General features: G+C 40.5%; 2 protein-coding genes across 3 annotated transcripts; one reads left to right on the top strand and one right to left on the bottom strand.

Annotated features, from left to right (window-relative positions):
- Window positions 1-4,657: 4,657 nt before the first annotated feature.
- GCFC2 (GC-rich sequence DNA-binding factor 2) lies at window positions 4,658-22,014 on the top strand. Of its 2 annotated transcripts, XM_058020238.1 has the most exons (18): window positions 4,658-5,000; window positions 6,156-6,263; window positions 7,634-7,795; window positions 8,296-8,514; window positions 9,476-9,555; window positions 10,482-10,597; window positions 12,283-12,469; window positions 12,950-13,073; window positions 14,330-14,408; window positions 15,598-15,710; window positions 16,459-16,658; window positions 17,069-17,219; window positions 17,493-17,614; window positions 18,762-18,838; window positions 19,017-19,083; window positions 19,816-19,962; window positions 20,308-20,432; window positions 20,787-22,014. In XM_058020238.1, the coding sequence occupies exons 1-18, from the start codon at window positions 4,658-4,660 to the stop codon at window positions 20,899-20,901; spliced, it is 2,535 nt and encodes an 844-aa protein (XP_057876221.1). In that variant the 3' UTR covers window positions 20,902-22,014. The 2 variants fall into 2 exon arrangements, 1 of the variants encoding a protein (XP_057876221.1); XR_009114252.1 differs by lacking the exons at window positions 19,816-19,962; window positions 20,308-20,432; window positions 20,787-22,014 and having other exon boundaries at window positions 18,616-18,838; window positions 19,017-19,036.
- A 222-nt stretch (window positions 22,015-22,236) lies between these two features.
- MRPL19 (mitochondrial ribosomal protein L19) lies at window positions 22,237-27,430 on the bottom strand. Its single transcript, XM_058020239.1, has 6 exons — window positions 27,353-27,430; window positions 27,030-27,141; window positions 25,322-25,440; window positions 24,666-24,800; window positions 23,336-23,517; window positions 22,237-22,577 (listed from the first exon to the last, which is right to left on the bottom strand). The coding sequence occupies exons 1-6, from the start codon at window positions 27,408-27,410 to the stop codon at window positions 22,362-22,364; spliced, it is 822 nt and encodes a 273-aa protein (XP_057876222.1). The 5' UTR covers window positions 27,411-27,430; the 3' UTR covers window positions 22,237-22,361.
- Between the last annotated feature and the right edge of the window lie 522 nt (window positions 27,431-27,952).

The raw sequence follows: 27,952 nt of genomic DNA, 5'->3' as shown, positions 1-27,952 counted from the left end.
CAGACATTTTCCTGTAAATGTATGTTTAAAATACATAAAGTTAAACCAGGACCAAATGTACACCAGAAATCAGTTATTTCAAGAATAAGTTATGCTTTGTGCACTGGTCATAAATCAAGGGACGTAAAGTGACAACTATTTCTGAGTGGTCAAAAAGCAGTAATTGCTCAATAGCAACCTGCACACATTCCTCCTGTAGTGACCTGTTTAATTTTGCTTCCTAGTGAGTGGCATTTCCTCATCTGGAGAGTCCAGCTTCTTGTCCCAGCTATAAAGAACTACTTAGGAACAACCACACCTACCTGATGAGTGACAGCTCTGACCCCTTTATTAGATTCAACTCTCTTATTCATGCTACATTTTCTTTTCCACCTCCTCTTTTTGCTCTCCAGCAAACAGATAAGCAGTGAGCCCTCACTCAGTGCTGCTGGAGGTTCCATATTTACAGCAGTGCCAATTGCTTTCCTTCTTCTGAGTAAGTGCTAGATACTGTCTTTTAACCCACATCTTTGTTTAAAAATGGAGGCAAAAAAACAGAACGGGATAAACAGAAGGACAGGTTAATATTTGCTTTCCACACCTAACAGAACAAGAACAAGACAGCATTTCTGATATAGATTCTGAGTAACAATTTATCAAAAAGGTGTAGAAGGCACAAAGCACACACTGCATCAAAAATAGAACTTCTAGAGGTGTTGGTTTGGTTTCTGAACTAGAAGCCCACACAGGTTTTAAAAATAACAAATGGCTACTGTATTCATTTTGCAGGATTTTCTATTACTTCATAGCTGTATGAAATAAAATATTCATGTCCCAACTTTGTTCCCTGCCAAGCACTGATATTATTTAGTAGGGGATGGGGAGCTGAACTGTATTTGTTCAGTGTGGCAAAGGCTTCTTTGCCTACCGCACTGAAATTATTTTGAGATTTACAGAACATCTATGTAACCATAGAGAAAGCAGCTTTCCAGACAGGCCAGACCATGTTGTGGAGGGAGGCAGTGCTGACTCATGCAGACTGAATTATTGCAAATAAAACTTTGCCAACTGCTGAGCAGACACAAGGGTTTTATTTGCTATCCCTAGCTGCAGTGCAGGCGGGCAGAAACGCTCAAGTACACAGGAATTTCACAAGTGCCAAGTGCTGACAATAGCAGAGTGATGGGGTTAAGCAAGGTTATTTGTTGCAATTTTACAATCCTGATGCCACAATTAGTAAATAACACCTCGGTAAGACAGAGTTGCAGGTTCATTTCAGACACATTTGTTTCTCTGTGCTCAGGTTTTGATGCAAGCCAAGAAGCCACTCTGATCCCAATAGGCTGGGATCCCTACTGCATTTGCTACAAATGTGAGTTTCTTTTCCCCAAATATTTCACTTTTAGGTGCTAAAAACCTGTTATTTCATACATACTGTTGAGTTCTGAGGACCAGTACTACTTTTGAGTAGTGTACCTCTTGTATACTGAATGTTGTGACTTTCTCTGGAATTACACATTGCTTTTAAGGGACGAATAACATAAATATTGTGGAAAATTTGAAATAAATCTCAGATTTCAGAATGTTTTGTGAGTTGCTGTGAAAAGGAATTTTTTTCAGATTCACAGATTTCTGGAAAGGCGCAGGCATGCTACGAAACATGCTACGAAACAAGTACAAGTACTATGATAAAGATATGCAAAGGAGTGTAAAACAGTAAAGTGAGTTTATGATTAATAACATAATTAATAAAAACAGGGTTTTATTGAAAGGGCAAAGAGATCACTGTGGTTTTAAGCTGGCTTATGGAAGTCTACACAAAAGCTCTGTGTTGACAGGACGCAGAAATTTCCCCTGGCTGCAGCTCTTGCTTGCCTGGTGTAAAGCTGAGAGCTTGAGGTGCTGCTGCCCCCATCTGCCTGACATCCTGCTGGACTTGTCCATGAAGAACGGGAGCAAAGGCAAATTCTTCCACCAGCTGCAAGTAATAAGGTTGTGCGGTACCTCGAATCAGTGGCAAACTTGTTGCATTCAGGGGGTCAGACCTAATTTTGTAGTCTTTCCCCAAAACAGAGTTGACCTCTTAGGTTTAGGGGGTTTTTTGCCGTTGAAAGTTGTTTTGACCAGAGGTAAGTCTGTCAGAGCAAGTAACTTTGTAACTTACATTGACATTAAAGTTTAACAGAGTTCAAGCCAGAGCTGAAATCAATGGAGTGTGAAAAGAGATCATACTGTCAGCCATTAATGCTTCACTTGAATTTTCATGCAAGGTTTGTCTTGCTTTTATCCTGCTTCTTGCTTTGGAAAGGATAATCTATAACAATTTGCTGATCTACTTCACTGATCTACTCCAAGTCTTTCTGAAAATTCATTTCCCAGAGAAATTTCGGCTGCAGAGTCACTAAAACACTTAAGAACAAATTATTCTAATATTTGTGACCAATAAATCCTAATCTATCTGTTAAGTTTAACCTTCATGGCTAAATAGTTTAAGGCAAAATTATCCTTCTGTTCTGTGTCAGCAGTGCCAGGAAAAGAGCTTTTACTGCCTAACAAGATAAATCCATCAGCACTTGGCATTGGCAGTCCTTCCAAGAAATACTGTGCTGTGTGGCTGAGGCTGAATTTGCTTTTCTTCTTCTGAACTGGGATCATAATGGATTGGATGCCATTGCCTAGATCAGTATCTGGGCACTTAGTGAGCAAATTAACTGGAGGGACAACTGCAAACATGGCAGTTTCAACCTGCTGGAAAGACAAAGAGTACAAGGGTTGTGTCCCCTGTTTCTGCCATGCTGAGGTCCTGGCCTATTTTGTCTTACAAGGAGCCAGCTCATTCCTGCCTGAGTTCTGCCTGAGTAGTGTTCACTAGACTGACAGGATTTAAAATCAGATTAAAAAGAAACACTTAAATACAGAGACAGCCAGGCAAGAAGGTCTGACATTATTATAAAGATGCTAAAGGCTCCTGGTAAAACTCCCTGCTTTCCTTGGCATGATGAAGCTTTCAACAGTCCTGGAGGGGTAAATGAGAAACAGGAAACTTATGGGCATTATTCCAGGTAAATGTACATCTGCAAACTTTGCTTTGCCCAGGTTGCAATGGAACAACTCAAGATACGTGGTCACCCCCAGACCATACTTGACTTCACTTTTCACTCAGAGAAACTACCCATGGAAATCCATATCAATTCCACAGCAATAAGGCAGTTTTGAATCAGAGCCTGCAATAAGTCAATTTAAGCACAAATCCATGGACAGGTTTTTAATTTCAGCATTTACATAAGTACTTAATTTTTCCACCAGATCCCCACCCTTTTTCAGTGCAGAAAATGAATAATGCTGCAAAGTGAATTGTGTTTCCTGAATTCTTAAAGTTTTTATAATCTTCCTTATTCACTAAGTAGCCTTGAGTTTTATTTAATAATCATTCAGAAGCAGCACTGAATAAAAATATATTTTAGTTTATTTTCTCTTGGGTTTTTATGTTATTCTTACTGTAACTGGTACTTCACAAATGCAGCTTTTTCTTCACAAGATTCCTGAGGCAAGTTAATATTAGTATCCTCATATTACAGCTGAAGAACAGAAAGGTGGAGCGATTTGAGCAAGAACATTTCAAACGTTTGCTATTCTTGGATACTTCTCTTGGGACACAAAGGCTTACTTGAAGGACTTGCTCTGCCTGGTTTTATGGTTTCATTTGGAGTGGGATGCACTTTCTTTCCACAGAGCAAATCACACACAGCTCAAGTCAGCACGGCAGAAATCAAAGGCTGGTACAAGCTACAGCACAACTCCTCTCCAAGCAAACCAATTTGTCATCACTTGTCACATTCCCACCTTCCTTCTGTTCCCAGCCATATGTTCCCCTCTCTTCCACCAGCACTGGCACCTGCCTGGCTCCTTCTGTGAGCTCAGCCTGAGGAAAGGGAAAAAAAAATGTGTGATTACTTTTTGACAACAAGCTACAGAGTCAGTTTTCCATTTATAATAATCACAGAATCATAGAATGGCTTGTGTTGGAAGGGACCTTAAAGGTCATCTAATTCCATTTGTCCCTTCCATGGGCAGGGACAACTTCCAGTAGACAGGTTGCTCAGAGCTCCCTTCAACCTGGCCTTAAAAAGTGTATTTATTTGTTTTTAGTGTATGTTACTACTAATTCTAAAACAGCTATTTTATTTATGCGTAGTTAGGCATTAATAATTACAGTTCAATTTACTATTCATTTACGTAATACATAGCAATCACAAAAGTCCATAAATATTCATTAATAATTATCGCCAAATAACTTTTGCATATTGAAATAATACATTATCATACGTTATTTATAAATTATATTTTATAATACCAGAACTCCACAAACTTTCGATGGTACTGCGGAGGAGGGGGAAGCACCCACCCAGCACGGCAGCCCCGGCACTGAGGGGCTCAGGGTTTGTCCAACAAGTTACATTTTTAGGCATCAATGAATCACCAAAAAACGCCTTGTACATTTCTTTACACCTATTCCTTCCGCCCCTCCGTCCCTGCCAAGCTCCCGCCCAGCCGCGGGCGGGGCGCGCCGGGGTCACCGCGCGTGCGCGCCGGGCCCCACGTTGGAATCGCGGCGGTCCCGGGAGCGATTCCCAGTAGCGATTCCCGGGAGCGATTCCCGGTAGCGATCCCGGCAGCGATGTTCCGCCGTCCCCCGCGCAACTTCCGCGGCCGGCGGCGCGCAGCCTCCAGCGGCAGCAGCGACGGCGAGCCGGAGCCACAGGCGGAGCCGGCCGCAGCCCCGTCCCCGGACTCGGGCGCCAGCTCGCCCTCGGAGCGGGAAGCGGAGCCCTCGGAGGCCGAGGGCGGTCCCGGCGCGGAGCGGGCGCTGCCCGGGGAGGAGCCGGCCCGCAGCCCCCGCGGGCGGGCGCGCAGAGCCGGGGCGGGCCCGGGCCCGGGGCAGCGCCGAGCCGGGGCCGCAGCGGGGCCGGGCCGGGCCGGGAAGGAGCTGCTGAGCTTCGGCGGCGAGGAGGAGCGGGAAGGTGAGGAGGCATGGAGTGTGTGAGCCGCAGAGCACGGCCCGGGGCTCCGGGAGCGGACAGGCTCTGCCTTGGGCTGCCGCCTTAGCGAGCCCCTCCGGCCTGTCTTTGTAAACACACCCAGCCGTGCTCTGTCAGGGGAAGGGCTCTCGGGAGGGTTTGCACGGTGAACCCGGACCGAAACCTGGGTTGGGCCTGGTTAGTCTGGAGAAGACAGAGAGCTGGGCTCATCAGTCCATCTAGATATCTCGAACGCGGGTGCGAGAGAATGGTGCCGGACTCTGTTCGGTGATGCCCAGCAATAGGATGAGGAGCAATGGCCACAAACTAAAACACAGTAAGTTCCACCTCAACACGAGGAAGAACTTTTTACATCACGGGTGGCAGAGCACTGGAACAGCTGCCGAGGGAGGGCGTGCAGTCTCCCTCTCTGGAGGCATTCCAAGCCCACCTGGACACATTCCTGTCTCACCTGTTCCAGGTGACCCCACCCTGGCAGGGGGGTTGGCCAAGGGGATCTCCAGAGGTCCCTTTCAACCCTGACAATTCAGTCACTCTGTGAAAAGTACTTTGGCAATTATGTATGTCCACATTCTTTCGGCTGAAAACAACTGAAATCTTCTTAGAACTGGAGAAAATCAGAGAGAACAAGTACTGTGCGCTTCCATGACTGAACAAGCTTATGATGAACAAGCTTAAATAAATGAAACTTGTATGTTTAACTGACACTTCTGGGCTGTTACTGTTGTGGTTGATAAGAGAATGTAGCCACCTTGGTGGAGACAATCTACAGAGAGACCCTGCATTTCAGCAGTGCAGTGTTGCTGTGTAGAGGAGGCTGAGCTGCAGCTTTTACCAAAGAGGTGATAGATCATGAGTGATAAAGCCACTGTAATATTTTGAATTAATCCAGCAAGAACTGAAAGACTGGACATAGATAGTCCTTAGTGCCATGGCCTTGTTGACGTGTTGGTGTTTGGTCATGGGTTGGATTTGATCTCAGATGTCCTTTCCAACCTAATTGATTCTGTGATTCAGAAGTTATGCTGTGCACATGGAGAGTTTACATGCACTTTTGCATGCAGTGCATACACATATATGTGTGTATATTGTTGGCTTTATGAATGTTACTCAGAATCACTTTGTTCTATCTGCTAGGTGAAGAGTTTTTTAAAGTTAAAAAGCCATCCTTCAATGAAGTAACCTTTAGAATTAAAAAGAAGGAAAGCTTACTGCCTGTACAGACAGAAGCTGAAGAAACCAAAAGTAAGTACTTTTTTTAGTTAAATATTTTATGAAAAACATGAAGAGTGATGTAAAAATACTGCTGTTAGATGTTTTTTGCTTGTTAATTGAACCCAGAATTATACTTACAATGTTAGTTTACAGGTTTATAATTATGATGTATTTGTGCTGAAATTATTTTCAGTTTGACCTTGGTAAAAGATTATCAGAACTTGGAGGCTCTTATTGATTTTGCAGAACCATGAACATCAAAGTTAACAAAGTTTTGATAAGTTTTTACCTCAGCATCATATCTTTCAAACTATGGGCCAGGTATCCACTGCTTATTGCTGTCCGATTGCAGTTTGATCTGAATATTGGCGTTGAGGGAAAATGTGAGCTTAGTAACATTTTGCCTGATGAAGGTTAATAAATTGTGTGCTCTTACAGCATTTAAATGTTTTAATTTAATTCAGTCAATAGCCTAGATTATTCTGGTAGTATCCCTGGTTTCATTGAAATACAGTTGCCCAGAGAGGCTGGGCTCCCCATGCCTGGAAGTGTTCCAGGCCAGGTTGGATGGGGCTGTGAGCATCTGGTCCCCATGGCAGGGGAATTGGAACTAGATGATCTTTAAGGTGCCTTCCAACCCAAACCATTCTGTGGTAACTCTCTTGTTTGAATATTTGGAGTTTGTCTGTTTTAGAAACAAGTGCATCTAAAAGTTCTCTTTATGTATTCCCCTTTTAACACATCTGTCAATTCACAGATATACCATATTTGCTAATGGTAGATAAAAGTAAATTAGATTGAGATTGGGCAATAATTCCCTTTGAGGTTGTGATTCAGCTGAGATAGTAAATTTTCTTAGTAACTTATAAAAGTATATCATGTTCTTATAAAAGGTGGTACATTCTGTTGTTCATTAATCTTATGATTTACTGAAAGTGTAGTGGCAGATGAAATCTGTATTTTTAAAACATTTGATAATAACTGGAGACAAGATAGATAAAAATGTTTATAGTTTAACTAAGACTGCTTTCTAAATGCAGTTTTTCAAGTCAAGAATCCAAATATGCTGCGAGCAATCAGAATATTAATTAGTTGTTATCTGAGAGCTGATCTCATTGCTTTTGTGCATGTAAATACACTCTGTGTCTCAGAAGGACTCATAGTCTTTCTGTGGGAAGCATCATCAAAGATGCTTTTATTCAATACAAGAATTGGCTTGTAAGTGACTCTCTTGGAATGTTACAATTTGACATGTTTTGATGAGAACAGGTGGAGATGGACAGGTGACCAGTGTTTGCTGCAGCAAGGTGTAAATAATTTCTGGTAACCAGTTATGGCACATCATATTCCAGCAGCTGAAACTGAAATAATGGATCATACTTTTTTCCCCTGTAATGAAGAAATCTGTCAGTTGGAGCCTGGAGTTGGCAACACCAAAGATACTCATGAAGAGGATGAGGACAATGAGGATGAAACTTATTCTTCACTGAATGAGGATTACAACAGCTCAGATTCTGAAAATGAATCCAGCTCTCCACAGAGGGGAAAGGATTTATCACCAGGTTAGTTCCCTAGCTTCTTCTTTTTTTTTTTTTTTTTTCTTCCCAAGAAAGCTATTTTAGAACATTTTGTATTTGAAGGACATGACATGTTAGGTGAGATGAGTTCCACTAAGCTTAAACCACCTAAGATATTGGCATCTGTTTATCCTGAGTCAGGGCTATCCTTCTGGAAGAATAGTGGTTGCCCCACATGTTTAGTTGCAAACTGTGCTAGTTCTGGGAATGGAGCAGAAATTATGAGCCCTGGTTATAGAAGAAAGGCAGCAGAAATTTCCTCTTTAGTGATGCACAATTCCCTTCATGAGGTGAAAATAAAACCTCACTTTGAGGGCTGAGAGCCACTTTTTCATCTCCCTGTATTCTACATGGCAACCATTGTAGAAAACCATCTCGTGTTCTGTATCCAGGATTGTACAGTGGTGCTGAACAGTTGATGATTGGCATTAGATACAGAGTGTTGCTTTTAGTCTTTCCTTAGATTTTCTCTCTCTTTGATGCAGGCAATATCCCCAGTGCAGCTCAGGTTGAGGCTGCTCGGAGGAAGCGTCACTTAGCCAGGACAGAGGCTGATTATCTTGCCCTGGATGTTTCAAACAGTCCTCAGGTCCCTCAGAGAAGAGGCAGCAGTGATTTGGAGAGTGAAGATGAATCTGAAGCAAAGAATCTTGATTTTGCTCCTAAAATGAGAACTCTTAGGCAGAAGATGACTGAAGACATGGGTGAGTTTATGCTGTTTCTCCCAGAGGCTTTGTTTAGTCTCTGGAGCCATGTGGGACTTGCACAGTAAGGAGTGAGGCTTTGCTCCTCAGGGCTCTTGGAAAAAGGCTGTGCAGTTGGTACTTGAGGTTTCTTTATATGGGTCATAAACCTGGTTTAGGTCTCACTGGTGGTGGTGCAGGATACTTTGAGAAATGTTTACAAAATTATTTTTGGCCTTGTTGAGTGCAAAAAAATGGCCTTGTAAGAGGCACATTTACTGTGAGTAAAGTTACTCTAAGTCCTGCCTCCTGCTTCTGGCCTGGCCTTCTAAGTGCTCTTCCTGCACTGACATTATAAATTTCAAATATGGAAAACAAACAAACAAACCCTCACTCCAGCCCTTCAGAAGTAAACAAACCTACTGCATGCAAAACATAATTGGCTTTTCCATTGTTTTTATTCCCTTAGAGCTGCTTATAGTGTTGTTTATGAAGCACAGGTTTACTTAATTATTTGGATAAGGGCTATAAGGTATGCATATCTATGAGCAGAATCTGCCATTCAGATTAGTGTTAACGAGATGTTTTTGTATCTGTAGTTGAGTGTATGTTCTGGAATGCTCAAGGGTTTGTTGGGTGTCATGTCTTGGTCTATACTTACACTCTTGTTTACATGTATTATGCATGTAAACTTTGTTTTGAGAAATAAAAACAAGATGTTTGTGTGCCTCCTACTGCAGTAGTAGTTGTCTGAGAAACACTTGGGGGAATTAATGTTACTGTGAATCCTACAAATCCCAGTAGCCTTTTCCGAGCCTTCCTTGCCTTTCAGTTTTGCAGTCTTCCATCTGCAGGTTTTTCATCTGCTGTTTTTTGTGTGTATCACTTCTCAGTGTTGGCTAGGAGACCCATTGTTGCTTTAGATGGAGGGGGAAAAATAAAGGCTGTAGTTGGATCTAATAACAGTTGTTTTACTTTCCAGTGTCTCTGAGTGATGCATCAAGTGACGATGAAGCCAAGTGGGAAGAGCAGCAAATAAAGAAAGCTGTTAAACTCTCTCAGGTGACACGCATGCTTCCCTAACCATTGGAAGTTGCTTTTTGCTTATAGGCAAGAGAGATTGTCTGGAATACTGTTGTATCTGTGTTCTGCCCTCTTGTTAGGGAGGATCTTAGGAAGTTATTCCCCGATTCTTCAGGGAAAGATGATTAGAAATATGGGAAGATGACAATGAAAATCTGTAATCTCTGTCTGGCTGTTGAGAAGCAGTATGGTGGTGTCAGCCCCAGAGGCAGATATCTGTTGTGATAAGAGATCACAAGAAGCAGAGAAGAAAATTCTGAACTCTGATTTTTTTGCTGCTGTGCAAGGGATCTTGAAAGCAAGAGTATGCAAATGATACAAATGTTGCAAAGTTGCAGAGCAAAAATTATTCTTTTATTCTGCTAAATTTCTGTTGACTGGCAATCTGAGAGATCCCTTCACAGTTAGGGAGAATGCTGTCTTTTTCTCAGTAAGTAATTGGCAAAAACTAACTATATTCTGATATGCTGGAAGTTTTGGTTCTGGCTTGGATCACTTACACTGGATCAGACATAGGAGTATCTGAATAACCAGCTCTTTATTGAAGTCAGTATTGACAGTTGTAGAAATTTTTCCAATTTGGGGAGTAGAGGAATGAGAGAAAGTTACATCCTATTGAGACTGTGTTCAAATCCAGTATGATCTTAGGTCCTCACGTTCCACTTGCTTATGGAAAAGTTAATTCTACTCTTCAGGATACAGCAGCAATTTATAGCTGTAGACCTTGTTAGTTATGGATTTAATGCTTGATTTGATTGGGTTTTGTCTAGATTTTTTTGTGATTGAAATATATGTCTTTGTATCAGATGTCTAGTATTTAAATGGTATGTCTTGATGATCTGTAGAGTTGCAAAGGGAGAAAATGTGTAAATGGTGTATTAAAAATTGACACTTAATTTTTGTAGGAAATTTGTGATGATGCCTCTGTGCGTAAATATCAGCCAACCAAACCCAAGTTTGATACCTCTGTTTCTCTACCACCTGTGAATTTGGAAATTGTGAAGAAGAGACTGACTGAAAGGTAACTCCTTAACTTACTATTTGTCTGAGTTTTTGTCACAGAATGAGGCAACAGCTTTAAAGTCTTACTCTTTTTCTGGAGCGTTGAGCTTTGTTTGGGTTGTTACCAAGTGTAATGATGTCTAATGGAGTACTACAAATTTTTTACTTTATGTGGCAATACTTTGTTTCAGGGCAGCATTTGGACTTTCCAAGAGTGTTTCTGTCAACTTGAACATTAGAACATAAATTCTTTTATTTGGCAGCAGCTTTTTATGGTTACTGGTAGTTCTTGACAGAAGCCTTGGCCTGTTTTCCCAGCAAGAAGAACTTCACTGGGGGCAGGTGGAGCTGGCACTCTCAATTCTCCTATGGTAGTTCTTATACCAGCTGCAAAAATAGCCCAGTATTTCCCAAAGGAGCCCAGGTTCTCTACAGCCTGTTCAGAACGTGCCTGGATCTTCTTTAGTTGTGTGCTAGGCTGTGACTTTTCTTGGGCAGCTCAGCTGCTGTGTGGGCAGCTGAAGTGGACATGGGAACCTCCTAGAGGGTGTGTGGGAAGGACAGCTGGGGTCAGGCATCCCAAGGTAAGCCATCCCCTGTTGTCCCTCCCAGCACTGGGAAGCAGCTGTTCAGATAAGTTTAGACAAGTAACTTAATACAAGTGAAACATAAATTGTGCTGTGAACTTGCACCAAACTCTGTGTAATATTTGCTTTGTACAGACCATCATTGCTGCATTTGTTTAGAGAAGTGAAACTAAATTGGACTAAATATTTTTGTGGAATTGTATGCTTTCTTAGCTTTAATCACCTGAAGGGAATTGATGTACAGAATTATGTACAGAATCAAATAAGAAAGCATAAGAATAAAGCTGTCAAGAGTGGGAAATTTGTCTGGGAAACAGCAGGAAGGGGAGAGGGAATGTGTTTGGTGTAGGTACAAACCTGTTTTGTTTGTAGATGTTTTTAACATATTAAGTGTTGAAATAAATTAATATTTTTTTCTTTTTAATTGGTAGCACAGTAGAACACAATAGCTTAGTTAATCTGTTTTCTTTGGGAAGTGTTTAGTTCAGGGAGGTAAAATAAGTTGTGGTCTGTGCCTTGATTCTGTTACAGACTGCTCAAACTGAGCAAACACTTGGGATATGTAAGGAGGGAAGGGGTAAAAAAGAGAGAAAGCGGAGTTGTAATATACATAAATGTTTGTGTGCTACATGTCTTGGTGTTTATCCCTCAGCAGTAAGAGTTGTCAGTTGGTTTGTGTTTAATAGTGAGCACATTGTGAATACTACAGGTACTTCTGTCCATGCAGCTTTTTATTAACTGGTACGGACATGTTGATATGAGCTGTAGTTTTTACCAGATTACATTAGGTAGAATCTATTTAATAATGTGATACCCTGTAATTTTGGCTTTTATGGTTTTGGAAAGTGTGGTGTATTGAAGAGTCCAGGTAAAATACCTGTGGTGCTTTCCAAGGCAGCACCATATAAATGACATTTGGGTCACCAAAGCATGATGGTCGTTCCTACCCTGTAAATGTTGGCATGGGTAAATCTTTCAGTGCTGCTCAGGTCAAATGCAAGTGCTGTTATTAGCACAGGCAAATATTTTGTATGTGATTATAATGGGAGAAATGTTTTGGAGTGCATCAGCTGTTAAGATGGCAATAGTTCTGATAGTCTGGGTTTCTCTCTTTCAGGATAACATCCTTACAGGATGTGCACCGTACCCACCAGAGAGAGTATGAAAAATATATGGAGGATATTGAGAGCTCAAAGATGTCTGTCCAGGAGCTGGAGAAGTCTTCAGATGCAGCTCTGAATTACAAATTCTACAGGACCATGAAAACATATGTAGAAAACTTGATAAACTGTTTGAATGAAAAAGTATGTATATTTTCCTCTTTTTTTTTTTTTTTTTTATAGATGATAAAGGTGTATTCTGTCAGTGAAAAATGAGAGATACCACCCAGTTAAAATCAGTTCTATCAGAATCAAATTTAATTTTAATTTAGTTTTGTGTCACTTCGCAGTTGTGAATTTCTTCAGGTAACTGTAAACGGAAGACATGTTAGTGAATACATTTTCTTTAGTGGCTAGTGCCTTAAAAGCAAATTGCAGTAAAACAAGGGACACCAGTGGTGTCCTGGTGAACTCTTTTGTATGAAGTCTTAGTCCTTGATGTGTAACTGGCATGTAGTTTGTGTTTTCAGCCTGAAAACTCCCATGACCAGGAACTTACTTGTCAATCTGTGATACTTCTGTTCTAATTTCACAGCCATACAAAAAACCCGTGGATGTTGGTTTTTGTTCATTCTTGTGAGATTTAACCAATTGAAAGCCTGATTGGTGTTTGCTGTGTTGCAGCTGACGGACATTAACGAGCTGGAATGGGCTGTGCATGCCCTTCTGCAGCAACGAGCCATGAGAGTATCGAAGCGAAGGCAGGAGGAGCTGAAAAATGAATCTGCTTATATTCAGCATCTGACAAGTTAGTACAAAGTTCAAATTTTCACTGAGAAAGTAATTTCTGTCTTTGAGCAGAAATACAGTTAATTCCTACTTTAAGATTTTAATTTTCACCTTTGATCCCCTTTCCCCTTCCCATTGTCAGTAGGTGTGTTATATTGTACCTCATTTGAAATTCTTACCTCATTAATGCCCGTGACACTTTTTCTCTGGCTTAATTTCTCTAAATATAAGGTGACCAAGTACCTTGTCAATTTTTAATTTTTCAATTTCCCATCAATATTTAAAACGAAAAATGTGAGTCAGTTTTCCAGTAGGTCTCAAGTTGGAGAAAGCTTGCTTATTACTGAATTCTGTGAATATCTGAAAAAGCTGAGTGTGTAATTGGCAACATCACTTTTACCTGAGGGTGTCTGTAAGGCTATATGTGTGCCCAGATTGGAGATTTCAAACCAGGAGGTGACACCCATGTGGCAGAGCATGAAGAGAGAAGCTACTCTGTGTAGGGATTTTATCTAAAAGAAGACTGTGTTTCAATCACTGTAGGAAAAATTAGTACAGTTTTCTCAGCTCATATTTTCTTTCCTCACTGAGGTATTGTTTATATGCTGTGTGAATCTCTAGCTGCTGCTATTTAAACCCAAACAAACCAGACCTCCAAAACCCTTTAAAACTGTTCAGGCAAAGCTGAGAGCAATCTGCTTGGAGCTTCTGGGAACAGATGGAGGGCAGATGCACTGGATCCTGGTAAATACTAAATCATATGGGTTCAGTCTTCTCACTTGAGGGGATAAACTGCTGATGAGAAAGTAGCAGCCGGGATGGTTTTGTAAAATGGGGTGGCAAACTGACAACAGGTGTAAGGAGAGAAGGGTAATGACATAATAAGAATGGCTATTAAAATGATTTTACTTCCAGCTCACTACAAATGAGACTGCACTTGCATGTTTAGCGGCACATAGCATTGTTTTTTATGTTCCTAATTATATTTAATATAGTGGAAAGGCTGTTTTTTCTTACATTATAGTACTTCAGTAGTAGTACACCCTTTGTCTTTGGCATGTTTTGCACATCAGCCATTTATTAAGGCTACAAGGAATTCACTCTGGTGTACTCTGGACACTGTTAGAGTTTTGATTAGGTTTGTTCTGTTGTTGTCTATTTTCCAAATTTAAAAAAAACCTAAAAGAACAATAGAAGGAGATTGTTTCCTGTTTGAAAATAAAACAGGAACTTTAAAAATGCACCACTTTATTTTTGGCTGTTTCTGTCTTACAGGTGGGAATGACAAACCAGTGAAAAGCAAATTGGAGGGTGGTGAGAAGACACAAGTTCTGGAAATGTGTGAGCATCGAAGGTAACTCTTACACAGAGATGCACTTAACTGATAAATGTGCTGTGCACTGACTTCTGTCATTCCTGCAGTCATGAATGTAAACCTATAGGGTTACTAAAGGAGATTACACTAAAAATACTTCAGTATTTGCTTTCCAGAACTTGAAGTACATGGAAGCCATTATGCTATAATGTCATTCTCTTCATATTGATTTGAACCTGAATGTTAATAGAGCTGGATATTTTAAACTAAAAAGTGTTAAGTGAGACAAAATTATGAGGGGAGCTTTTTTCTTCCTATTTTAATTAATAATATTATTAACTTTTACAGAAATATATTTTTATCTTCTGTATAAATAGCAAAATTGGGCAGAATTGTTTCTGCTGGAGAGGTGATGGTGAGTGAAGCAAATCAACCTCTAGCCCCAGGTCTACTATCAGTGTAGGTCAGACAGATGCTACATTTTTGATGTTACAGTGTTCAGAGATTGGTACTATTTTTTAAAAAATATTATTGGGAGCTTTGAAAGTTTTATAGTTAGTACCTCAAGTCATAACTATACTTTGAAGCAGCAAGTACCTTGAAATTTTACTGGAGGAAAGGTGGTGTAATAAGAATAACTTCCTCTCAAAGTAGTTAACTTTTAATGCTAATTGATAAGAATAACAGTTTAAAAGTATTTATGTAATATCACTTCCATATTATTTATCATTTTCCTGTGGTAGAAATTCAAGCCATTGATTTTGCAGCCTGTTTCTCTTGATGCCATGGCAATAGTTTTTGGAACACCACTGGCACGTGGGTGCTATCACCTTTTCCCTGTGGGTTGTTGAACAAGTGATCCAGGACTGGCAGGACAGTCTGAGAGCTCAGTAAATACAGTTCAACACCAGATGCTCAGTGTTGCAGGTGGGATGAGTTGTTAGCCTCATCAGTGGTGATGAAGTGTAGGGAACGTTATTGCATGGCTCATGGGGAGGTCAGAGATGTTGCTCTAAGCTCTTGGATGTCAGTTCCCAAATCCCCTCCTATTTCCACAGTTTAGGAGTCCTTTTGGTTCTGTAGTCACTGTTGCTCCCGCATTGCTTCTCCTCAGGCTGTTGTTCTCATGACTTGTTTTAAGTACATTTTTTGAAGTTGGATTATTTCTTTAAGCTGTCTCCTGCAGACACAGGAGAGATAACTCATCTGGGTTCATTCCCAAATGCAGGGCTTGCAGGCGGCAGGCGAGGGAGCACTCAGGAGAAGGAGATCACCATGAGGGCTTGTCCAGTGATGAGGAGCTGACTCCCACAGAGCTGGACGAGTTCCAGAAGAGCAAAGGTTGGTGATAGTCTTTATGTGGTTTCCTAGAACAAGATCTCTTTTTGGTATTTCTTTAATGAATTTTTTAAGGAAAAGTAGAGGAATACTTCATTTGAGTTCCATGTTTTTATTTGCACACTGTAGAAAAAAATGCACCCAGGCAGTTCTGACTAATGACTTGGGAAGAATGAATGAATGGTTGTAGATTTCTTGTGGTGTCAGTTATGTGGTGGCAGCACTCTACATGGCTTTTTAAACTAGAGGTTAACTCTGTCAGATTCTGCCAGAGCTGATCTGGCAGTACTCAGTGCAGTGCTGCAACATGTTTTTTACAGTCAATTAATTTCCTGAAGCTAGAGTGTGAATTAAAGGTTGCTTACAGTGTTTTAATTATCTTCAGTGAATGGATGAAGAGGAGGAGAGAAAGGTATAATAACTTTTCTTAACATAACGGCAGAAGGATTTTCATGCCTGAAATTTTATCATTCTGTAACAAAGTTTGAAATACAGTGGTTATATAAATCCGTGAAAAAGGTCATGAACAAACTTACCTTTCCTTGGTATTCTGACACTATTTTTCTCTACAACTGGGTTCTTGTGGGAGCTGCTTTTAAACCATTTCAATGTCAGGTGTGTCAAAGATAAATAACAAATGCAATTCTCATAAAAATATCTCTTATGTCCTATAGATGCATAAACCCTTCACCTTATGCCTCAATAAGTTCTGTGATTGTTTCTTTTTATTCCCAATGAATATTATCCATAGATAACGTTTTAGAGGATAGTAGGAAAATCTTTGAAGATGTACATGCAGATTTTTGTGACATCAGAAAAATCCTGTTGAAATTCCAGGAATGGAAAGAGAAGTTTCCTGACTCTTACTGTGATGCTTACATCAGTTTCTGCCTGCCTAAGTTATTAAACCCATTGATCAGAGCTCATTTAATAAGTTGGAATCCTCTTGAGGTGGGTGCATCAGCTAACATTTTTGTTAAAAATTGTATCTGTGTGTGTATGATGTATTAATATGAAGAATGATTTTTTTTTTTCCTATACCTAGCACAGTGAATTAGAAATTAAGAAACCTACTGTGTTGTCTCAAAAACTGAAGCATATTGTGGAATATTCTTAACTTTCCCCTTTCCTTTTACCTCCAGCCCCTTTTACACCTCCTGTAAAAACAGTTCTCATGGGTTCTTTGAAGACACTTGAAGAATCCCACCCATTAAATTGTAGCTTTAAAACTAGTTTTGCTCTTTTGGCCCATTCAGTGATAAGGGTGAAGCTGAAATTAAGTGGGAATTTGGGTGTTGCTGGATTGAGCTTTTCTGTTAATGCTGACAGCTGAACAACTAACGGGATTCATCTTTCAGCAGAATTTTACAGAGTTGGAAGAGATGCCCTGGTTCAGAGCTATAGAAGAATTCAGCGATGCAGAAAATGTATCTGAATCAAAAAGAGATGATGATCATGATAAAGAAGTTTTGCCTAGAGTGATTGAAAAAACTGTTCTTCCCAAAATTACAGGTATGATAAGATTGTATTGAAATCATTCACTGCAGCTACACAATCAAACCTTAAATAAAAATGATAATATCAAATAACGTTGGTGATATCACAGTGCTCTAAGATGTAATGATTGTGTAGTTCCACAGAGTGGGGCTGAGGTGGCCTCTTCAAAATTATTGTGGGAGGCTTAGCTTTTTGTATGTTTACTTCTGTTACATTGTAATGGCTTGAAACCAGGGCAGATAAGTAACTTGCATATTATGAATGAAATAAATTCCTGTTTTTTTTCAGCATTTGTGAAGAGCGTCTGGGATCCTTTATCTACTTCACAGACGAAGAACCTCGTACAGCTTTGCAATAACATCTTTGGAAAACAAATCCTTGCCAAAAACGAGTCCAGCCGAGCAAGAGAGGTAAAAGCTGTGGTACCGAGAAAGGGGAACTTCACCCACTGTGTACTTCCATGTGTGCTCCTGTGGGCACTGAGAACATTCTCCTGAAGCTGTTTGGTTCTGATTTCTTTTTTGTTTTGCCACTTAGATGATTTAACAGTTAAACTTCCAGCTCTCTGCTCTCCTTGTTGAAGATGATGAGGTAGAAATCAGCTGCTGTCAGTAGAAAAATTCTGCCTGTATCTATCCAGAATCTGTTTGTAGATCTAATCTTCCTTCACTGCAATAACAATAATTTGCATTTAATTATCTTTTCAAATTTGAGATTTATATGCTAGTAATGCTTCAGTGGTGCATCCCTTAAGCATTTATTTATAAAGTAGGCCTAGAATTTTAAAACTTGAGAATTTCCTAAGGTTGGTTAATTGGTGGGGAGGAAAACTACTATGTAATCCTAGCAATCCTTTAATAATTACTTTTATATACACAGTCACTCTAGGAAGCCCTTCTTAGCCTGATTCTGGGTTTATTCTGATGTAAATCAGGAAGTTTATCTAGTGAAAATGGGATGGATTAAGTGCTGAAACAGGATGGATGTTTGGGCCTTGAGTATGAAAAGAAATATTTTAAAGAAAATGTTTATGCCTTCCAAAGTCTGCTGTTTTGAAACCATGGCTTTAAGTCAAGTGATACAACTGATCTTAGCAAGAACTTTAATAAATAGGCTTAAAAAAAAAGCTAGGTGGCAATCTATGGCACCTGAAAACATGTTGCTCAAAAATGCATGCTATCCTAGCTATGGTGATTTTTCTTTACATAGAATTTAACATCTTTTAATGGAGATCCCATGTGTATAACTTGCTTTGGTTTTAATCTGTACAGTTTTCTTGCTGCCTTGCAGATTAATGTGCAAAAACAGGCCTCACCTAGGGATATAGCTTATGGATATAGCAAAACCCTCTAGGCCAAGCCTATAGATAATTACAGCTGTGATTTGTCTGCTGTTTCTATTTTCTATTCAGGGTCTCAATGTGTGTTATATACAAATGGCAGCTGCACTTATCTCTAAGATATCAGACCTCTGGAAGAACTAAATAACCTCTGAGGTTGTAACAAATGGAATATGAAGTCTTTCTTCTGAGGACACATTAATAATTCTTTTTAATAGGATTTGATGAACACGGTTGTCCTAAGGATGAAGAAATCTGTAGAGGAAGATGTCTTTATTCCTGTGTATCCTAAAAGGTAAGCTAACCCTCTGACTCTCTTCAGTTTGGATTTTTGGTTTATCCCCTACAGATGTAGATGAAATACTAGACATGTAGACATCCATGTCTGAGAGATCAGATGTCTGTTTATCTTCTTTTAAATCCAGCAAAAAATAATCTTTATTTTAACTTTTTATTTTTCTTCCTATGACCAGCACTGTGGAAGACAAGTCATCACTACGTTCAAAATTTCAAGACAGACGGTTTTGGTCAGCTGTTAAGGTAGAGAAAATAGGGCTGGATTTGTTCTCTTTGTCCTCTCTGAAATTAATTTCATTGGAAACATTAACATCCCAGACCATATTTCAGTTTTCCTGCTATTTGTGTTGCCTGTCCTCCTCCTTGGCTCAGAGCAGGTTAATTTTCAGGTAGCTTAACCTCAAGGTGTTTTACCTTCACAAACACAGCCTTACACCAGACTCAAAAATTACAGTTGTAAGGATTTATAGTGATAGAGGCAACAGAAAAAACCCTCAGTGCCTAATAATACTGATGAACTACAAAAAAACCTTTGTGATGCCACAAACTTTAGCATCATCATGTCATGAGGGACAGTCTGTGTGTCATCTTGTCCTGAGCAGCTGATGTAACTTTTTCACTTCTGTCTTTGCTTCTCTGACAGTTTGCTTAGTTGCCTTCTGTACTTAGCAAATTGTTAAACCCCCTAGAAGGGTAAAAGTTTCTTCCCACCCTTGGGAGGTCATGTATAGACATACACAGGTGTATCTATACATACAGATAGGTGCACTTGTAAAATTAATTAGGTTATTTACTCTATGCAGTTTATTAGTGGCTAACTGACCAGAAGTTTGAAGAGTGTAAATTCTAGAGTTTGAGGATTTGTACTGGATGCACATATTACCTTTCTATGTTTTTCTTTTATGAAACTTTTAAGAATTTTGGCACACTTAGAGCCAGCAGCTCTACAGATTCTTTGTTTCTGCATTACTGCAGCTGCTCTCCAACGTTGTTCTTTGGGATGGGATTGTCCAGGAAGACAAGGTCCGTGATTTGGGCCTGAGCAAGCTGCTGAATCGTTACCTTCTGCTGAACATCCTGAACACACCTCTAGGGCCAGATAACATCAAAAAGTGTAATAAGGTAAAAGATAATGTTCATTCCAGGAGGGTGTATGCTCAAAGCCTTTTGTTTTTCATGAAGAGGGGTCAAAACTGAAGATGGAATATTTAAAAACAAAGAAAATGTAAACATGTAAAATATGATTTTATTTTTTTCTTTTAACAACCTTGCTGCATAAGACCATTTTAGAGCAAATACTGGTCTGTAGGTTCTTAAGCATAACTACTTAGAGAGATAATCAATATTGGTTTAAAGGAAAAAACACGCTAATAATGACTGAACCTGCCAGAAGGTTCCTGTCAGAAATAATGTGACTTGGTTATATTGAAATGCTTGTTAAACTTTTTCCAAATCCTGTGTTAACAGGTGGTTGCATGCCTCCCAGAAAGATGGTTCCAAGATCTCAAGGGTGGATCAACTCTCCCTGAATTACTGAACTTCAGCCAGCACTTGCTGCAATGTGCCTGTGCGCTACACAAGGACAACCACAGGTGATGGATGAGGCTGTCCTTGAGATTGAAGTGCTTCCCCAAATACTTTGTGTTAAAATTTTTTAAAATTCCTTAAACACCTTATATTTGACACTTTAAAGTATGCTTATGTCATGTATATATATATATATATATATATATATATATATATATATATATATCTAAAAGAAAAGATGGAGTCTAATGTGAAGGAGCACTTGAGCAGTCCTTGTTTACTGTGAGAGTTTGAGATGGTTGACATTGTTTGCTGTTGATGATCAGGGTAGCCAAGGTCAGGAAACAAAAATTATAGTTTAGACAGGTTAATAAAAGTGCTGCTATATTTTAAATGTTTTTTATTTTATTCTTAAATAGTGATGGAACAAAAGAAGTTCTTCTCCTGCTGGTGAAAATTGGAGCTTTGCATATTGTAGAAGACTTCATTGAAGAGCATAAACTTGAACACCTTAAAGCAATGATTGGGAAATAGAAACTTTTGAAGGAATGCTTACATTACTGAAACAAGCCACAGTGAACCAGTTCTAATATGAAATTTAATTAGTGGATCCTGCCTACTCAGAGGTAGTGGTAGTCACTATCTTGGTGTTAAATACATGAGGTGTTTTTTCAAAATGTCTTTTACGGCCATCTACTCCTAGATTAGGGAATATTTAGAAATTGCAGTTGTCAAAGCAATGGTTCATGCATTCTAAAATGTGTGACAGTGCTTTAGTGCTGTATCCTTCTTGAATGGAATTCTGCAAACAGAAAGTGCCTGTGAACTTCATCACTGCTAGCCAGCTTGACAGGTTATTTTCAGTATTAATTGCCAAATACCACTCTGACTCAGCAGTCACTGAGCTCTTCTGACTTGTGGCCCAGAGTGATTTTTGGTGGGGTTATTGTTCAGCCATTCCTAGTGAAAAGGATTCATGATGGCCCTGATACAGAAACAAGGGGGGTCAGTGTGCAGGTAAGGAATCAGGATTTTCATCACAGACACTGTGATGATGAGAACAGAACAAGTTACTTTTTAGTAACTGGAATTCTAGAAATCTCCCTTTGCTTCCCAGTAAACTCTACAGAACTTTACTTCTTCATCTCCTTATTAGGATATTATTTCTAATGTTTTGTAATTTTGTATATTTGCAATAAATATTGTTACAGAATACCAGGGATGTTTCATTGTAAAAACTGTAATGCATCACAGAATCTATGTTTGTGACTATTTCTCCAAAATCTTCTGGGAATAGAATTTAACTTTTGTAGACTTAATCTTTATGCCTTCTTTTTATATTTTTTTAAGTTAAAAAGATATTTTTGTAAAATATTTTAATTGTAAATAGGTTTGATCAGTATTACAGATGAAAGATTAAAAATAATTTGGTTTGTTTTTGAAAATAAAATATTTTACTGTGGTAATGACTGTTACAGCTCAGTTCTTTAACATGTGACAAAATGTTTTTAAGTTGTATGAAAAAAAGCCCCTCCAGCTCCACTAACTTACAGCAGCTTCAGGACTTATGTTGCAAATAATGCTTTCTAATAATCAATTTCTGCTGTTTTCCCTCTCAGAATGCCAACAAAAATGCAACTGCTGATCAGCAATCACCACAAGCTCATGATCTCATTGCTTTTCTCTTGTTTTGCTTTGCCTCATCCCAGCTTGTCTCTAGCACCAGCCTTGTGCCATGACAAATATGTAATTGATGTTCTGTCACAATTTAGCTCTGTAGATGTTTGTTTCTGGAAGAAAGATTCCTTGTAATGACTTGAGGGCGTTGAGAGGGCAGTGGACGCTTGAGCCACAGAAATCTGTTCATGCTGAAATCTGGAAAGGTTAACTTTATTGTTGCTTTGCCCATGTATATACAAAACTTGACAACTGATCATCCATACAGTAAACTAAAAATATTAATTTTCTCAGGAATTCTGGACTGCAAAAACCCATTATTTTTCAAGTTCTTCACTCAGTTCTTTCCGAATCTTTTCCTCTATTTTTGAAGTATCATATTCTCTCAGCATGTCGAACTCCAGCCATGGCTGGCTCCATTTCTGTGCTGCTTGCATTTTATGTTCTGGTAGCTCAAACTTGATTCCTTTTATATTGTATTTGGGTCTTTCCCACCGTTTTGACCATGGTTTAGGTTTCATTCGTACCTGCACCTAGAGTGAAAGATGAAAACATTTTTTAAAACCCAAAACAATAAAAGGGTACTAAGAAATTAGATTTTTGATTGTGATCTTGGCAAAAGGTGACAACTGCTGCTCTAACAGGAGGAAAGGAACAGAAAACTGACCAATCTGTCAGTGTATTTAGTAACTACTAATTTATGATTGTTATTATAGTATCTTGTAACACTTTTTAATTAACACTGTCTTGATTTATCACAGAGTGCTTAACTGAAACATAAACTGAAGATAACTCATCTTTTCTAGTTTTACTCCTTATTAAGAAAAAAATAAAAGAAGCATGAGAGGGAAAGGGAGGAATTGCCATACTGAGTTTCTACACAACACTCTGGCAGGGTCTTATGGTTTCTGGATCTTCCCCAAGATGCAGATTTTAGGTGACTCTTCCATCTTTCTTACCTTGCTTCCTGACACCAAGCACTCCTGAATCACTAACTACATTAACAAAAACATTCCTGTAAGAAAAGCTTCCCCTTCTGCACAGCTCTACAGAGGAATGTGGAGGCTGCTCCTTTTTGTGTATCTTCAAAATGAACTCCAGAGGATGGTAGGTGTTAACATTCTCACCATTCTTTCATTATAGAAAATGGCACAAAGACTTGCCTGATTTTATCTACTTTTGTCACCCTGGTAAGTGATGTAGCAAAGAGCTGCTCCAGCCTGCCAGGATAAGTCATAAATGGAAGCTGTAAACAATGCTGTGCTTTGCCCCTGACACACGTGGCTCCTACCTTGTTCACAGGGATCTCCTCGTGCTCCATGCGAGGCACAGGTTTCATGTTGACATCGACAGTGCTGTACTCGGGGAGGGCGTCCCGCAGGTACATCAGGTTCTCATCCAGCCTCTTCTCCAGCTTCAGCACCTCGATGGCCTGGATGCGAGGGCTGTACAGTTCATAACAGATTTCAACCCCTTAGAGACAGAAAGCCTGCTTTAATGCAACAAATTCAGGAGCAGAATTGCTTCAGTTACACATTTCTGTATCATTGCAAACTGCTGTTTAGTCCTCAGAGCACTGCGGTGCTGTGTGCAGTTGTGATTGTACTTGTGCACTGTGTCTGCACATTTCTTTGTAAATCAAATCTTTGAAGCCATTCTGTATAAGAGACTTGAATGGCTCAGATTTAAGGAAGATGAGCTTGGGTTTTCAACTTTATTTCCTTTTGGTTACAATGGCTGTTATTTATGCATCTCAGTGTAGGTGTTGTGTGTATGAAGAGACACCCATCCTTTTCATACGTGCCCCTCAGAACTCCACTATTTGTACTGCCCCTGATTTTGTCATAATCCAGAATATGAACCTGTGATAAAACTCTTCTAATCTGCTGCTTATTAAAACAGTTCACACCTACATCCCTAGTTCATGAAAACACACAGTGCTCAAACTGGGCTGGTATTAACATGGTAACAGACAACCTAGGCTCAGACATAAGCACAACCTTCTCAAAATGTCCAAAAATTACTGTGCAGTTCCATACCTTCAAGTACAGAGCACATCAGCATTTCTGTGTACACAGTTTTAAACTTGCACAGTACTCTAACAGGCAGACTCATACTTTCACTTCAATCTGCTGTTTTCCTCCCCACAGACCCAATTTCTACAACATAACACATTTTTTGCTGAACACTTGTGTCACAGACATATTTTATGAAATATCCTTTTGTTAGGATCTTTTCTCCTGAGAAGCTGAGAGGCCTCAGAAAAAAAATGTAAACAATGATTATCTGCTCTGTGGAATGCAGGTGCATCTTTGATTAGTCTCATGTAGCTGTTTTTAATTAATGGCCAATTACAGTCCGGCTGTCTTGGACTCTCTGGTCAGTTACAAGATTTTACTATCATTCTTTTCTATTCCTTGCTAGCCTTCTGATGAAATCCTTTCTTCTATTCTTTTTGTAGAGTTTTAGAATATCGTTTTCTTTTAATATAATATATATTAAAAAATAACAAATCAGCCTTCTGGAACATGGAGTCAAGATTCTCATCTCTTCCCTCACGCTGGGATCCCAGTGAGCACCACCACACACTTGCAGCACAATCAGCACATCTGCAACCCCACCTTGGTCTTCTATGACATTGCGGAGGACGAAGGTGGCGCCGAGCCCGGTCCCTCCCCGCTGGATGCAGATCCCCACAAAGCGGCTGCTTTTGTCACCGGCCAGGGGATTCGCAGTCGTCACGGCCAGTATACTGCCTGCCAGAAAATGGATTGGAATTAATAGTTAACATGTTCATTTAATATGTTAATAAACAGTTAGCATGTGCCAAAATGTGGGAAGAATCAGGCAAAGTGCATTGATTCAGGTACATTTTAAAAATACTTTTGCTTCCCATCAAAACTGCCAGAAACAGAAAAAACTGCGAAGGTGACCTGAATTAATATAGCCTGATACTGCAGGCTTTTTGTTTTTTGCTCTTCCCTATCCAAATTGAATATAATTAATCCAATGTATTCTTTTTCTTTAGCTCTGCTGGTAAACCATATGCTCAAGTGCCAGGATTGAAAAATACCCACATAAGGATCACATTAGGATTACTCTTTTAGTTAATCAGGATGCAAATATGAGATTAAAATATGAAGTGTTACATATAGAAACACATCCAGTTGATCTAACACACCTGAGACTTTATGTTTTATGCTATTCTACATATGACCACACTCCACACTATGTAAAATACTGCCAGAATCACAAAAGTTTTAGTGCTGACACTGACCAACATAGAATTCTGGGATGTTGAAAACTTTTCTTCTCTGTATCATATCCTTTCTTTCTATATAGTATTTAAGAGGATCTTTTCTCCCTCTGGGAGGTATAAATTCAGGGCTCAGGAACCTGTAAGAAAAGCCAAACTTTTAGAAGTATGAAACAAAAACATTTGCATAAAAAATACAAGACAATTCCAAGTATTTGGCCTAAGAATTATCAGCTGTTGCCTTTTCAGAGATATGAACTGCAGTCTCTGAAGTCACCAATTTTATTTAATTTTTGTTTTTTGATATCGAAAAGGAATTTTTTGTGGGGTTTTGATGTTGGTTTTGGGGTTTTATGTGGCTTTTTTTGTTGCTGCTCTTTTAAACAGAATTTTTTCCAAACCAGTAATACATGTTGGTCTCAGAGGAGCTGACTGAAAGAGGCCAATTCAATTAGTGCTGTCACAGCTTAGAAACAGGTTATTTCATGGTTTAATTGTAATCCCCATGACTGAACACCTACTATTTGTTGACTTTAATAACAGAAATGGAAGAATCTATTACAGTTTTCACAAACTGATTCTACAGGACACACCACATAAATGTCCTTTTGTGTTACAGAAACTTAAATAGACTGGTAAAATGAATTTTTTGCTACTAAAAAGTTAAACCATACCAAAAAAATTCCCCATTAACTTCAGTTATTGACTGCTAAGCTGAGTGCATATTTCCTGACATGGATTGGCTTGAGTGAGAACCATTTCCAAGAGATATTTGGATGTGCTCGCTCAGGTTTGGATGGCAAGACCATCTGCCCTCAGAGCAGACAGATGAAGGTGGACTCAATTCAGTTGTACAGATGCATCTTAAAAGTCCTGGATCTGGCCAGGAGAGAAGTGCCCAACAGAGAGAAGGACAAATGCAAATCTGCCCTACAAACTTTATGGTGCTGTGGGGGCAGCAGAGGTTCTGGCTGGTGCTGCTGCCCATTGGCAGCAAACAACACCAAACCTCCTCATGATCTTCAAAGTGAGGTTTTGGAGGGAGCAGATGAATAATACAGTGCCACCACTCTTCTTCCAGACACAGCACTGCACTTTCAACCACTGGGTCACTTAAAGTAGTGCAAATTGGGCTTAAAACCCAGGGAGGTTGTGGACGCCCCAGTCCTGGAAGTGTTCATGAACAGGCTGGATGGGACTTGGAGCAAGCTGCTCTAGTGGGAGGTATCCCTGCCCATGGCAGGGGGGGTTGGAATGAGATGATCTTTAGGTTCCTTCCAACCCAAACCACTCTGTGATTCCATGAAATGGGCTGAGGTGACAAAAATACCCAGAATGAAACATCTCATGACGGCTACCAGAGACATCAGGTCCCTATCACAACCAGTGATGTACAACCAGCACTGAAGTCCAAGGCAAAGGCAGACACAGGACCTGTGTCACTGTCACAAAGGGATGCCTTTAACAGACATGATCTCCCACATTAACCCCAGATCTGCAAAAGTATTTACTGCTCTATGTTTTTTTTCCATGTTTCATTGCTTTCAGAAACTCCAGAAACAGTATTTTAAGGCGCTTTGAGCATACTCCAACTCAAATATCTTTGCTAGAATTTTACAAACCGTGTTGTTTTTTTCTTTTTTGTTATAGTAATTCCTTGATTCTTTAAGTGAGTGCTCACACAGTGAGAGCCCGAGCACGGCCCAGGTGAGCAGCGGGACACCCTCACCTGCTCTCCTCCTTCTTCGTCTTCCTGTCGATAATGACGGGCTTTGGAGGCGGCTGGAATTTCGGTGGCTTTCCATCGCTGCTCACTCGACACCCCGATAAAGAAAAACACCCTATAAAATACAACAGAACGTTTAAAACACCCGTGATTTCAAGTTTAACCTCTCCCCACCAAAGCAGGGCATGGCACCACAACCCGCCCGCCAGGCCAGGAGCCTCCTCCCCCCCGCTCTGTGGGCCAGGGAGGGCAGGAGGAGGGCGCGGGGCCCGGGGGAGGATCGGGGGAGTCTCGGGGGTGAGGGCGAGGGCCCGGGCGGTGCTCACGGCCAGGCAGGGCGATGGCGGCGCCCCTCGGCAGCAGCCTCCCACAGGCGGCCGCCATGACGGCTGTGGCGCGGCCGCTACGGCGAGCGCGGGGGGACAAAGCGCGGCGGGACGGAGCGCGGGGGCGGTGCCGCCTCACGGGGCGGAGCAGGTTTAGGTGGGATACCGGGAGAGAATTCCTCGCTGTGAGGCGCTCTGGAGCAGGTTTGGGTGGGATAGCGGGAGAGAATTCCTCGCTGTGAGGCGCTCTGGAGCAGGTTTAGGTGGGATACCGGGGGAGAATTCCTCGCTGTGAGGCGCTCTGGAGCAGGTTTAGGTGGGATACCGGGAGAGAATTCCTCGCTGTGAGGCGCTCTGGAGCAGGTTTGGGTGGGATAGCAGGAGGGAATTCCTCGCTGTGAGGGTGGCGAGGCCCTGGAACGGGCTGCCCGGAGAAGCTGTGGGCTTCCATCCCTGGAAGCGTTCCAGGCCGGGTTGGAAGGGGCTGGTTTTGTGGGAAGTGTCCCTGCCCCAGGCAGGGGCTGGAAGGGACATTACATCCTAACCCGTTCTGTGATTTGGGGATGAAGGGGAACAGAGCGGCCCCTTCCACCTCCATCC

Source organism: Melospiza georgiana, chromosome 3 (assembly GCF_028018845.1).
Source record: "Melospiza georgiana isolate bMelGeo1 chromosome 3, bMelGeo1.pri, whole genome shotgun sequence".
NCBI classification, from domain to species: Eukaryota; Metazoa; Chordata; class Aves; order Passeriformes; family Passerellidae; genus Melospiza; species Melospiza georgiana.
Note: the sequence above shows the minus strand (reverse complement) of the source record. Positions and strands in the feature narration are given on the sequence as shown.